General features: G+C 43.3%; 1 protein-coding gene and 1 long non-coding RNA gene across 2 annotated transcripts; one reads left to right on the top strand and one right to left on the bottom strand.

The window, feature by feature from the left end:
* Positions 1-683: 683 nt before the first annotated feature.
* Positions 684-4670, top strand: LOC123051146 (phosphoglycerate mutase-like protein 1). Its single transcript, XM_044473948.1, has 10 exons — positions 684-943; positions 2059-2120; positions 2209-2316; positions 2435-2514; positions 2614-2776; positions 2879-2953; positions 3046-3134; positions 3694-3813; positions 3948-3992; positions 4075-4670. Exons 1-10 carry the CDS (start codon positions 700-702, stop codon positions 4253-4255), a joined length of 1167 nt encoding a protein of 388 aa, XP_044329883.1. The 5' UTR covers positions 684-699; the 3' UTR covers positions 4256-4670.
* Positions 4671-8046: 3376 nt separating this feature from the next.
* On the bottom strand, positions 8047-12344 carry LOC123048302 (uncharacterized). Its single transcript, XR_006423265.1, has 4 exons — positions 12267-12344; positions 11146-11885; positions 10977-11037; positions 8047-10190 (listed from the first exon to the last, which is right to left on the bottom strand). It is a non-coding gene; the product is annotated as an uncharacterized lncRNA (long non-coding RNA).
* Positions 12345-13553: the final 1209 nt, after the last annotated feature.

Genomic DNA, 13553 nt, shown 5'->3' with positions numbered 1-13553 from the left:
GGCTCTAGCGAAGACACAACAGGAATTACAGGCGGTGCTGGGATGAAGGGTTGCAGGCTGGTGTGTTTTTTGTTTTTGTTTTTTTGATGACATGATTCAGTCTGGTGTCGCCGATACGTTTGAACAGACCGTTTGGATGGTTGGTTGGCTGGCTGCAATTAGATTCTCTCATGTGGCCGTGGGCCACATGATGAATGCCAAGTGTGGATTGGATCATTGGGCAGCCTCCAAGAAAGGGAAATCAAAAGTTATTAACAAGGAAAAGAAGCTACTATTAACATTGTACCGCAGCACTGATTGTTTAGTACAGAAACACGGATATTCGGTCGATCGATCGGAAGGATGCCATGCCGATGAAACCCAACATACCAGTTGTACTATGAGAACAGCAGCAGCGTAGCGGCGGAAAGGCTCACGCCAAGTATCCAAACGAAGGAACAGCAGGGAGAAAACAATCAACAGAGGAGAAGAAGTTGGAACCTGGAACCGGCAAGCCGGGAAATATCCGAACCGGGAAACGGCGGGGAGAAGGATCGAGAAGCCGCCGGCGAGCGAGCGAGCGAACGACAGAGACGCGCGCGTGTCCCGGACCGTTCCGAAGTAAAAGGAGGTCGGCAGAAAGGAAGAAAGCGATCAAGGTCGGGCTAGTCTAGGGAGAAGGGCAAGTTGGAACCGGCAACGGCAAGCCAGCCCGGGCAGATGGAGCACAAGATCCAATTCCCATCTGTCGCCGCGTCGTCCTCTACCAAGCGCATACGATACGAGCGAGCCCATAAATACAGCAGGGCAGACACGGGACGCATACTCTTCCCTCCCTCCCGCAGTCGGACCCGCTGCTTCTTTTACCACCGCAGCCGTCGTCCCTTCCCGGTCTCGCCCCCGCCCGCCGCCTCTTTGTCCTCCTCAACGTCCGCCGCCGCGCGCCGCTCCTCCTCAGCCTCAGGTACGACCGCGCTCCAGTCTCCTCCTCCTCCTAACCCTACGCCTGACCAAATGGCCTCTGCGTCACTGCATGCCATGCCATGCCGCCGCCACGCAGATGGAGTAGATGCTTCCGGTTCCGAATATGCGCTTTCTGCTTCCCCTGATGCCTCTCTCCTCGCTTCGCTTTGGCCTCCTTTTCTATTGATTGATCTACCTACCAGTATCTGTTTATTATTATTAACAAGGGGATCTTGTTCTTGTTCTTGTTCTTGTTGGCGAGCGTTAGTTAGATCCCCTCTCCTTGTACTACTTTCTGGGTCCGATGTTGACATCCTTCCTTGTCCTACACCATTAACCCGATGGAATAATATGTCAATACTCCGCCGCCTCGCCGGAAGGGTCCCCTCCGTCCCTCACCAAACGGACAAGAAAACGGAGCAACCGCAACAGGTTTCAGCCTTTCAGGGGCGTGCTTGGATGCAGGGTGCAGAGTACTAGTCCTGGTGTAAAAACAGAGTACCAGTCCCACTGTTCGTTTTATGACACTTCGGATGATGTTTCAGCAGCACACCAAATGAATGGGCTGCGTGTTTTCATGCTAGTACAGTACGTATTATCCACACCATCTGCCTAGGCCAGCCTTTCATTTTCTTCATTCATAAAAACCGCGGGATCAACAAAAAGCTCCATAAATACTCTGCATCCCAACAGCACTTTTGCCCCTTCAGAACATTAACTTGTTCTAGCCACAAGTTTGGTCTTGGCAAATCACCACCTTTTTCTTCTTCTTCTTCTTCTCTGGATCCAATTCGAACTACATCCTGTAGTTGACACTAGCATACTGCTACCATTCGGCACAGAACCAAGTGACGGAGAACCATCATTCATCAACACATGACATTCTTTGGCAGCTCCCAAAACCGGCACCCATACATACCATTCCTACCTTCTGAATGTTCCGCTTTGTTGGCTGAATCCTTTCGGCAAACAGTTCAGTACATGTGGGAAAGTTGCGAGCTTGTCCAACTACATCCGGAACCAATGCAACTGTCTCTTTCAAGTCTTGTTATCTGCCTAACTCCTCAGCACATAATATCATTATGATGCTAGTTGTGATTGATTTCTGTTGGGCAGAAATGGAGGCCAGTTCTAGCACTGCTCTCTATCCTCAGCGCCGCTGCAAAAACATCTACCTGGTACTGCCACCTCCTCGATTATATGTGGACCTGCGCGCAGAGATGCAAAGAATGTTCCATCTGATTAACTGTAACCAACGTGCTATAGGTGAGGCATGCTCAGGGTATCCATAACGTGGAAGGCGACAAGGATCATAGCGCCTACAAGTCGCCTGCGCTGGTCGATGCTCACATCACCCCTTTGGGCTGGAGCCAAGTAAGGTTTCTTGTTTCCTTTTTCCTTTCTGGCCCTGGCAAATAATGCTGTCATCGCTCAAGTTTTTTTCATGCCGCATTGTCAAGTTCCATGGATGTTAAATTAGATGCCTTTGTAGGTTGATTGCCTGCGAGACCATGTGACAAAATGTGGACTGGCGAAAAAGATCGAGTTGGTTGTTGTTTCCCCTCTAATGAGGTATATAGTTTTCCTTGACCTTTTGACCTTCTTGTACATGATTTCAGTGTTCTGGATATTCTTCTAAGCTTTTTATTTCCACTTGAATTAATCTGGCAGGACTCTGCAGACTGCAGTGGGGGTCTTTGGCAGTGGAAACTGTACCGATGGAGAAAGTGCACCACCATTAATGGTGAAGGGTGCTGAACACAGTGGACGTCAGGCGATTTCAAGTTTGGACTGCGCGCCGTTTCTCGCGGTTGAGGCCTGCAGAGAGCGCTTGGTAATTCCCTCTCCTGAAGAACACAAATAAATCATGAGCAATCATTCTGTTCCGAAATAATCTTCATTGAGTGCCTCATTTTAATTTTAATTTAAAATGCAGGGTGTTCATCCCTGTGACAAGAGGAGCAGCATAACAAGATACCGTACTCTCTTTCCTGCCATTGATTTCTCCCTGGCAAGTACCTAGTGTTGCTAGTTCACGGGTTCAGTTTCAGAGACGGTGTCTCGGATAGTTTTTTAATATATGTCTTCTCGCGCTTTTTACAGATAGAGAATGATGAAGATGTTCTTTGGGAACCCGATGTCAGAGAAGCAATTGACGTTGTTGCTGCCAGGGGCATGAAGTTCCTTGACTGGTAATTTTCCTTTCTAAGATTGATTAGTTTCTTTTCACTAATGTCTTGAAAAATAGTACAAGCCTAGTGATCTGTTGTATGAAGATGAAACAGAAGTAACTCAATAATATTAATCTGCACGTCCTCTACCACTCTTGGTTATTTTTCTGTATCATTCCAAACAATTTGTTCACTCAAACAAGCGATTTATTCACCACTCTCCCGGCCTGACAAGAGCCCCATGTTTTTTGCCTCTGCACTTTCATGTATGGACAATTGGACATATATCTTACTTTATCTGTGTAACACTTGCTGCGTGTTTTAGATAAAAACTAGAACTGGTGGTGAAGGCTTGTGCACTTCCTTGGGTAATACCCTCTGCCACTACGCAATGCTTCCTTTGATTGCTTGTTGATTATACCAGTGAGTTACCACTGAGTGACTTATTTGACATTAGAATGTCCTACATGCTGTAGACTTATTTGACAAACCTCAGATTTTAGTTGACATGTTGAGTCAACCAGTAACTTCATTTTGGCGGTCGGATTAAATTAAAACCAATCTGTTGATGCGCTTGCAGGTTATGGACAAGAGAAGAAAATGAGATAGCTATTGTCACCCATAGTAGTTTCTTGGATTTCACTTTAAACATGTACAGTAAAGAGTGTCATCCAACCATAGCAGAGGATATGCGCAAGCGGTAAGTGTTTTCTTTCCTTGGTAATTGTCAACCAATCAACCCACAATATTCTTCAAGGGCTGTAAAATATTGAGACCATGGTTGATTTTATCATCACAAGGGCATGTTGCTAACTCTGACTTGGTTACATACAGCTTTGCAAACTGCGAGCTCCGGTCGATGGTGTTGGTCGACAGAAGGTCAGTTCTTGTTTTGCTTCAATGATTATGTTGCAATCGACGGCTTTTTTTAATAATTTGGAATTGCTTTGTGACGCTGCAGTAATCTTGGATCAGATACCCCTACATGTGATTTCCCTGGGAAGATACCGGCCGGACTTGATCTGCCTAGTGATGTCGCAGACAAGAAGCACATTGAAGAAGCTAGCAATGGGAACCGGGGAGCGGCTGGTTGTCTAGAGCACACGCACATGAGCTCGCCCACTCGCCTCATTTCTATCTAACAACGTAGAGTCGAGGGAGGGAACTTCCCCCCTTAATCACATTTCCTTTGAAGAATCTAGCAAGAACTGAGACTCTTGACCTCACAATGGTCGAGTATCAGTTGCATGATTGATGTTGAAGCGAAGGTAGGCGACACCTATGGATATGATTTTATCATCTGTCACTCTGGAGTATGATTAGAACAGTTCATTATGATCGTTATTTCATTTGTTGTCGGAAAACATACCCAAATTCATGGGAATAAGGATGATTATATATACGTGTACCCCTTTTTTTGATCAAGGACATTATGTTAGTTAATAGTTTCCGACTCTTGTTTCTTGTCACATTTTTCTCTGCGGCTTGGAGCCTCTTTGGATTGAAGCAATTTATAGGAATTCTCGAGATTCGAATCGCACAGGATTCTTTTTCCTATGCAAGTTATTTGGATCATAGGATCAGGGCCCACCAAATTCTTGTGGAACACATTCATATGCCCTTTGGTTCCATGATGCCATCAACTCCCTTCGTTCATAAATATAAGATGTTTTGAGTATTTCAATATGGGCCACGTGTGGACTGAATTAGTAAACAAACACAGTAAAACATGTCTATATACATTCGATTCAAAAAAAAAATTTATAATGTCTTACATTTAGAAACTGAGGTAGTACTGTGTCTTACAGAACGGAGCTATATTTTCCCTTGCTGCCGCATATTATGTGATTGTGTTAAAAAAAAAATATTTATGTGATTGGTCGGTTTGAAATTGGAGCAGGCGGATTGGTTGACTCTGATTCGATTCTCTCCTGTGGCTGTGGGCAGGCAGGCAGGCCACTGGAATGCCTTGATGTGGACGGATATCAAATCCACTGAAAAAGATGGAAGGAATCTAAGTAATGTGGTGGGAGGGAGGAGGGATATGGAGCACGGAATATGGATATTCGGCGAGGATGCCGTTCCAGGCCAGTCGTACTCACTCATCACTTGATCAGCAGCCTCGGCCTGCGAGCGTTTACTACACTGCCCAACCCATTATAAAAAGTATTCCTTCCGTTTGTAAATATAAGTCATTTTATAAATCTTAATAAGGACTACATATGGATATATGGATGTATATGGACATATTTTAGAGTGTGGATTCACTCATTTTACTTCGTACCTAATCCACATCAAAATCTCTAAAATGGCTTATGTTTAGCGGGGGGAGTAGTTGTGGCGGGACCGCAACCTCTATGACAGGCCGCTGATTCCACTCTACCGGCCACCGCGAACTCCGCTGCCCCACCCGGCACATCGGCGACTCCTCCTTCAGGGCACTCGTTTTATATCATCTGTTAAAGCAAAAAAAAAGGTCAGACTAGTGTCCGAAAATTGTCTCTCTTGCCCTATAAGTACTAGTAGAATGCTCGTGCGTTGCCACGGGCTTTTGAAATATTTTGCCAAAGTTATATAAACATAATGCATGTTAAATTTCACATTTAGAGAAAAGATAGCTGGGCATAATTGGGTAATAATTGAAGTCCACTTCACTGGCAATGTAAATTGATTAAAATAGTAATTTGACGATGTATACATATAGAGCAATTATCTAACTAAAAATACGTTACAAATTAAAATTTACTTGATGCACTTAAGAAATTATCTCATAATCAGGAATGTTGTCTATCCAGTTTTTTTAGCTTACTTGCCCAGCCTTATTCTGACCTCAGCAGCTTGGCTACTCTCTCACCACAACCAGCCCTCTCACTCTCTCACCCCATGCACCCCTCACTCTATGTGTTCCTATGCCGACAAGGCTGACAATACGTAGACGATGAAAGTGACCGTCATGAACTACATTATTCCTCATCTCTTCACCCAAATAGATCTTTCTAACATAGTTCCACCAATTTCTTCTATTTTTCGTGATTGCTCCGGATGGATGGTGCAAACGAAATGTTGTAACATGATGTGTCGGCATCCCTCTAAACACTACCACCATCTCCGCCACCTGAGATATCCTGTACCCTACCTTCAAATCCGTTAATCCCCTGCCCCTTCTCATCCAACGATGACCCGCCTTTAGTTCTTCGTCTTCGTCCCGTAGTCGCAGATTTTTTTATTAGACACTCTGTCGATCCGCCCGCCTCTCCCTGTCTAAGCACATGCCACCGCCACCCTACAGCCAGCGAGTGTTGCCACACGTCGCCACTTGCTCAAGTCACCACCTCTGTCAACGCTGACGCCAGTCGTCCCTCTAAAATCTACCACCATCTTTAGTGCCCACGACCTCCCGCTCCCTGCACTCGAGACCGCTAACCCCTTGCCTCTCCTCCGCCGCCAACACCCACTGCTTCTACTACTCTTCTTCCTCCCTCTTCATACTTTTTTCTCCGTCGACTCTATTGACCCGCCCACCTCTACCTACGAAACCACTTGCCACCGCCATCAACAGTCAGCAAATGTTGTCACACACTACTACCTCCCTCTACCCAAGTTGCCGCCTCTACCGCCGCCCAACCCTCTAAACAGTGCCACAATCTCTAGCGATCGTGACCTTCCGCACCACAATATATCAATGCTTGGCCATATATGAAGATAAAAGAAGGATCAAGATGGTTCTCTGAAGAAGTCATACCATCTATTGTCACACATCATGTTCATAGATCGTAGGCATACTCTCTTCTCTCAACTTCATTATCATCTTTTTGGACTACAAAATCTAACACTCATGTTCTGAATAATCAGTAGAATAAATTAATTTCAAGAACATGTCATGGGTGAATTATTTGGGTCCATACTTAAAAATAATAATCAGTTATGCCTGAGAAATATTTGGCAGGTTACACCGAATGCCATGTAGAAGCGATACCCAATTTGAATGGATGCATCGTCTTTCGAGTCCGATAAATATCATTGGCATGCAAACTTGAGATACTTTGCCATCACCTGCGTTAAGTATGGCGCCTCTCCGCCGCAAGAAAGAGGTGGGCTTCAGAATCAGATCAATAAAATAAGTGACATCCGAGATTTCTGGAATCGATGTATGGGCGCAAGAAATTTTTGTCGGAAGATATTGATTAGGTGGGATATAGCCTCCTACCGTATGGCAAGAAAAATCGGTAATAAAAACCAGATCCGAAAGGTGTGCTTTCTTTGGATACAAATCGGTGTGGTTGATGCTTGACATACTTTTTTTGAAAGTTGGCAAGAAATCGGTGTGAGCGAGAGGGTCGAGCGAACGAACTATGTATGGGCTCCCATATTTTTTGTAAATAAAGAGATAAAAACCAATGAGAGGTGAGACAAAAAAACAGACGAAAAAAACATGGAGGCGAGGCTACCAAGTCATACATTAGGAGTGGAGAATCAGGAATGGATCCGGAAGGAGATCGAGGTGGATCGGAAAAGAATCATTTCCTGCCCGTTTGTAATGTGTTTGGTCGGAGAACGGACTAAAATGATCCCTTAAAGATCAATCTAGCAGGACCTAACAAGGAATCGAGTGCTTACTCAGAATACCAAACTTCTCCACTTAATAAAATATCCATATACTGACTAGACTGCATATATAGACATAAAACTAACAGGACAAAATAATTCAGTCATACACGCAAGATAAAATTGGCAGCCAACTGCATTTTCATTTCAAATAGCACTTGGTATCTACATGCACCAGATGACTGGAAAAAGGTTTGCTAACTCTCCTGAAAATGCACACCCGTCAGACCATTGGACATATGAAAACTACCAAGTGGAAATATATATTTGAATAATTTTCGAGTGCACAGATTAATGGGAAAGAATGTCACTTTCAGCGATGAAGACATGATGGTGTTCATGTTTCAAAATTAAGCTAAAGAACACCAATAATGTTTCTACCTAGAAATAAGATGAGAAAGTAACAGCTTAATGATCGAAAAGCTTAACTGAAAGCTATACACGTTCTCTCCTAGCAAGTATATACATGTAATTAATGGTCAAATCTGCCATTGTTCAGATATAACATATATGCAGCTATATATACATGTTCTCTCAAGGCATTTATACATGTATTGGTCACATAAATAATATGTTATTCAGAGAGTAAATATTAAGTGTAACCTTGTAGCCATCTTTGAGTTGCTCACCATCAGCAAGGAAAGTGGAAGGTCTTTTTGCTTAGAGTTTGGCCAGTAGCAGTGGAGGAACTTCTTCTGTTGAATATCTGCTATGTCTGAATGGGGGCTGATATGCCTGTCCTATAAGATAATCTCCTTGTACGGGACATAACCGAAATCATTCTAGCCGAAATCATGGAATTTGAAATGGATTTGATTTCCACAACATGAATTTAAAATTCAACTGAAGAGAGTTATGTTTTCTTGGTGTATACATTTCAGCTGTGTCCCCATAATCAAAATATACTACAGATTTTCAGTCAAATAACATTGTTTCATTGTTTAAATAAAACCATTTCAAAGTTGTGCCTCTCTGTGGGTTTTGAGCCATGCTCTTACGTATTTTTGTGCAACTACGCGATGATAGTAGAAAATGAAAAACATGCCAAATCTGGGTCAGAAGAGTACAAGAAGGCACTTGCCAATAGGAGTGGACCATTTACTGTTGATGAAATCTGGAGCGGGTACACTTAACACAGTCTGCATTGCAGACTTCCCTCATCAAATCCATTTCAACTCTTCAGTGATAACCAGAAATATTAATATAAATAATTAAAATGCGGACAGAGGACATATTATGCGTCAATCATGAACAGTTTGTTGCCAGAAGATCATGTATTGTTGTACTCAAGGCATGCTAGGTCTCCCATTGAAGAATGTAGCTATCAATTGCCACTGAGAACTACAAGTATCCTGTAGTTGTGCATGGTAAGCTTCTTGAAAAGAATAACTCAATGCAAGCTTGTTACTGAGATGGATTATGCAAAACTCACCTCTATGCATGTTATGTGAGAGAAATTCTAGCAGAACTTGTGTTACTTCCGCTGCATCATCAATGAATTTGCACTATCCTAAGAAATTATATGTATCACAGTCTTTGGCATGAACCACGCTGAACTACAATGCTCTTATCCTCTCTACTCTCTGTTCAGTACTTATCTCTTTTTTCTTATCTAAATTGAAAAACAAATGTCACCGTGGTGATAAACATTTATGCTAGAGCCACAAAATTTAATACCTATATCTTTTTGTCTATCTACAATGCAATATTACGAAAGGCATAACTTCAAAAATTAAACAACGATAATTCAGTAAACACATCATTTGTCTAAATATAATGATGTTCAAAGTTAAAATATAGGGACGAAAGTCCTGCCTGAAGAACCGTCATCACAAGTTCAGCAAACATACCACACACTATAACTTTCTGAAAATATACAGTCTCTAGCCCATTAAGCATATTTTAACAGAAAGTAATGGAAGCACTAACAAAACTAATTTAAAAAAGGTAAGATTGGGATCAAAAGGGTGTAGCTTACGAAGATCATTCCTTTTTTTTTACTACAGTGTGGTCCTAAACTTCTGATCATCACGGCTGCAGTACAGACAACAGAGAAGATTAGATTTTGAACTGATTTTCAGTAATCTTCCTGTGTCGTAGGGTACCATGTTCCCTTGAAATTAATATCAACAAAATAATTTTCTTACTCAGTCTTGAGGAACATAATAAAGATACACATAGGGAATTAATATAGAGTAATCCAAAAGAAGAACTAATCAATTGAAAGGTATCCAGATCGTATGAGGAATGAAACAACACCTTCATTAACATGTCATACCAGGATGAACCAATCTAACAATAGTCAAATAAATAGAGGAGCAGGCATACCCGAACTCCACTGCGGAAAGAGTGGTTGATTACTTTTCATGCTTATTCCCCAATTGGTATTTTTATCAGATGGATCAAATGAACTCTATCCATAACCCGCCATTCTTGGTATGGTTTGTGGCACAGGATGGTGGCGTCGCACTCCTGTAATTGACATGTGGTTAAAGTATGACCAGCAGCTACATTCACCTCAACATAACTCAGAAGAAAAATCCCCACAAAATAAAATTCAAAAGGCAGGTAATAATTGATAGAAACCTAGATCAAACAAAGTAAGAAATACCTTAGATTAAGCATTCATAATTTGATTTTGCAGTAAAAATCATAATTTGGTCAGAAAATAAAATACCTAAGACTCTGCTGTACGGGATTTAATAATATGGCATGCACTGTATCCTAAATTCAGCACCAAAGGATATGTTCTTAGATTTTAAATCACCACAATCATGTGAAAAGAAATAATCATCGCTATCTATTTTCATTAGGCATTACCCCAAACACAAGGTGAGCAAGTCCAACAGGTAGATGGAGGGATGGCTGGAATGGGGCAGAGGAGAAAAGGGCATGTTGCAAAAGTTTGTTCTGTCGGGCGGGGAGGAGCAATGCTTGCAGCTAGCTATCTATTTTATACTCGATATGTCATTGACAACCAAGTGAAGCTGCTGCAACTTGTAAGGTGCAATGGTGGGTGTCTTGCCATGGTTGCAGCAATGCTAATCTTTCCCTATGTCGCGGTCCATACTGGGGAAACAAATAACCTGCATACTAATCGTGAACATACTCAGAAAATGCATGCAAGGACTGAATATATGGAAGTAAAAAATTGTCGACCTTGCGCCACTGCTACTGCAACATTGCAACAATAAGAATTTACACCCACATCTTGTAGAAAGAAATCTGCACACAACATTAGCTACCAAAATTGAGTACCTTTAGCGGTCATCTCTCACATAGAATTTTATCCCCTTTTTCAGCTTTTCTGCACAATCATCTGCAGAGAAACAACCATAGAGTAGATCTTTTCTTTAAGCATTACCAAATCTCCTCATTCATCTGAAAAGAAATAAAAATTTGCATAGCTCTTTTATTCAAGCATTACCTCAAACACATGAGTAGGTCCAAGTGTCCAACAGGTAGACCCAAGGAGAATGACTGAATATTTCATAATCGCAATGTCATCCAAGGTGAAGTGAGGCTGATGCTGCCTGTATGGTACGCGCATGCTGGGTGTCCTGCCGTGGTTGCAGCAACGCTGATCTTTCCCTCGCGTGGGGCCGCAATTCCGGCTCTCGGATGGCCGGCGAGCCACCGGCGAGCAGCAGCCTCACTTCACCTTATTATCCTCACACTACAAAACACTATTATGCTCACTAAGTTTAAAATACTTTATTCAGGTTAATTTTATTTGCAAACCTAAAAAATGATATTATGATTTGCACAATATTAACACATGTCACGATTAAGAAAAAACAAAAGCTTTGATGACCATGCCACTTGAATTGCATAATTGCTCCACTCAATGTTTTCTCCTTCCAAAATACAAGAATTTCGTTATATGACATGTACCAGTAGAATAACATGTCTAACAGGAATTATCATGTTATTGTAGATTTGACAAATCTGGAAGGCTATGAAACTTTGTTCTAGTTGATCATTAAGCACCAAGTTTAGCACCAGGTGATTGATACCTGCCAAAACAAAGGCTTAAATTGTAGGGAAAGGCAGACCTGGTATATCCATGTGAGTTTAGATGATGTATAGCTCATTGTGGAAACTTGAACCGCTTTTGATTAATACTCTCTGTCTCAATAAATGTGAGAAGCACGCGTGGTCCTGAACCTGGAAATAAAACATGGAAACCTATCATCATACATTTCTAAAAATAAAACTGACTGTAACAGTATTGTCGTACACGCCAAATACCATGCCCCATCATTCTTTACGAATCATTTTATCTACTGAAAATTGTATCTGATGCAAACATGAATATTTTGGGGTGGGCTCAACCAATTTTGCTACAATGAAATTATCCAAACTTACAATGCATTTTCCCTACATGATTTAATGGAATAAAACATAGCGTGATACATGTTCACTCGCACCGGGCATTGCAAATGGTAAAAAAGTTGAACTGGACAAATGTGTGTAAAATAGTGGTTGACAAACCACACCTACTATTGGAGAAGCAACAAAATCGTGGCTCACATTACAAAAGATTACCTCAGAGTTCAAAAGCTCTTCGTGCTCAAGGGCATAACACATTGGGTAAAAATCACCATGTCTTCAGATTTCAATTCCTTCATCAACAAAATAGGACAACTCAGGTTTCGAGCAATTTGCATAATCACAATAAAAAGCAGACCTGGGTGATTTTTACAAAGCAGTTTTTGGCAATCTTAGGATCAGCACAACCTATACATGAAATTCAGTGCTATAGATAAAAAGACCAACATCAAACCATAAAGCCCTCTATGCCGCCGCCACTTGCCAGATTTCCACCGGCGACATCCTCCGGCTACCTGCTCCTCGCACGGTCCTGCGGCCTCCTGCCATCCGTTGCCACCAGCCGATCTCCCGCTGTCCGTTGCGCCACCAGTTGGTGTCCCTGCCATGGGAGAGGAGAACCTGGGGGCGCGTGAGTACAGGCTACGGGGAGAAGATGGGTCGGGGCGAGGGCAGGGAGATAGCGTTACCTGGGTCATCGTTCATCGCTGTCGCGGACGCGGCGCTCCTGCTCGTCTACCTCCCACTTCGATCTCCTCCTGGAATCGGTGAAGAAAAGAAGAGACGGCAAGGGCGCAGATCCACCGCTCCAATCAGATCCCTTCCATTCCCTTCCCTCCCTTGGGAGAGGGAGAGAAGGTGAGGGGGAGGAGGAGGCCGCCGGCGGTGTCGCCATGGCCGGGCAGGGCTCCTCCCGCCTGCCCGCGACGGGAGGTGGCGGGGGCGGCAGCGACGGGCGGCGGCGTTTGAGGGAGGGGATCGGCGGCGGCTGCGTGGGCAAAGGAGCTGGTGTGGCGTCGCTCGAGGGCAAAGGCTTGGCTCGCTCGTTCGCAACGCACGGGCAACGTCTTGCTAATTTTCGTAGGTTAACCGTCGTAGGTTTTTTTAGGACGATTTTCTGTCGATGAATCGTAGTGTTTCACAACTGGCATCGTGGTAGCATACCGATTTTTTTTTGTCGCTCTCGAGGGCGGAAGGGGGGAATGGCTGGGTTGCGGGAGGTGGGATTGAGGACGAAAATTAACCATCTCTGATGGGACGAAAATTGACCGACGGAGACTACCAACTGCTCCATTAAGAGTAGAGATTTTTAGGCCGCCAAAATTGTTCCTTGATGGCGCCACACGAACGGTGGACGGTAATTGAAGGAAGGAACGAAACAAGCGGCGGTAGAAGGGGATGGACCCGAAAGGAGGTCGGCAGAAAGAAAGAGAGGAGAAAGCGATGGAAGCGGTGGAGGAAGAGGGGAGGAACCGCAAGCCGATGGCCAAACTGCTGTTGCCC

Source organism: Triticum aestivum, chromosome 2D (genome assembly GCF_018294505.1).
Source record: "Triticum aestivum cultivar Chinese Spring chromosome 2D, IWGSC CS RefSeq v2.1, whole genome shotgun sequence".
Classification (NCBI taxonomy): domain Eukaryota; kingdom Viridiplantae; phylum Streptophyta; class Magnoliopsida; order Poales; family Poaceae; genus Triticum; species Triticum aestivum.
Note: the sequence above shows the minus strand (reverse complement) of the source record. Positions and strands in the feature narration are given on the sequence as shown.

What these genes read in the sequence shown, in the direction of transcription:
- LOC123051146 (XM_044473948.1), top strand. Translation starts at nt 700, where the DNA reads ATGGAGCACAAGATCCAATTCCCATCTGTCGCCGCGTCGTCCTCTACC. An exon ending in GCTGCAAAAACATCTACCTG is followed by an intron (nt 2,121 to 2,208) that starts GTACTGCCACCT and finishes AACGTGCTATAG; the next exon opens with GTGAGGCATGCTCAGGGTAT. An exon ending in AGGCCTGCAGAGAGCGCTTG is followed by an intron (nt 2,777 to 2,878) that starts GTAATTCCCTCT and finishes TTTAAAATGCAG; the next exon opens with GGTGTTCATCCCTGTGACAA.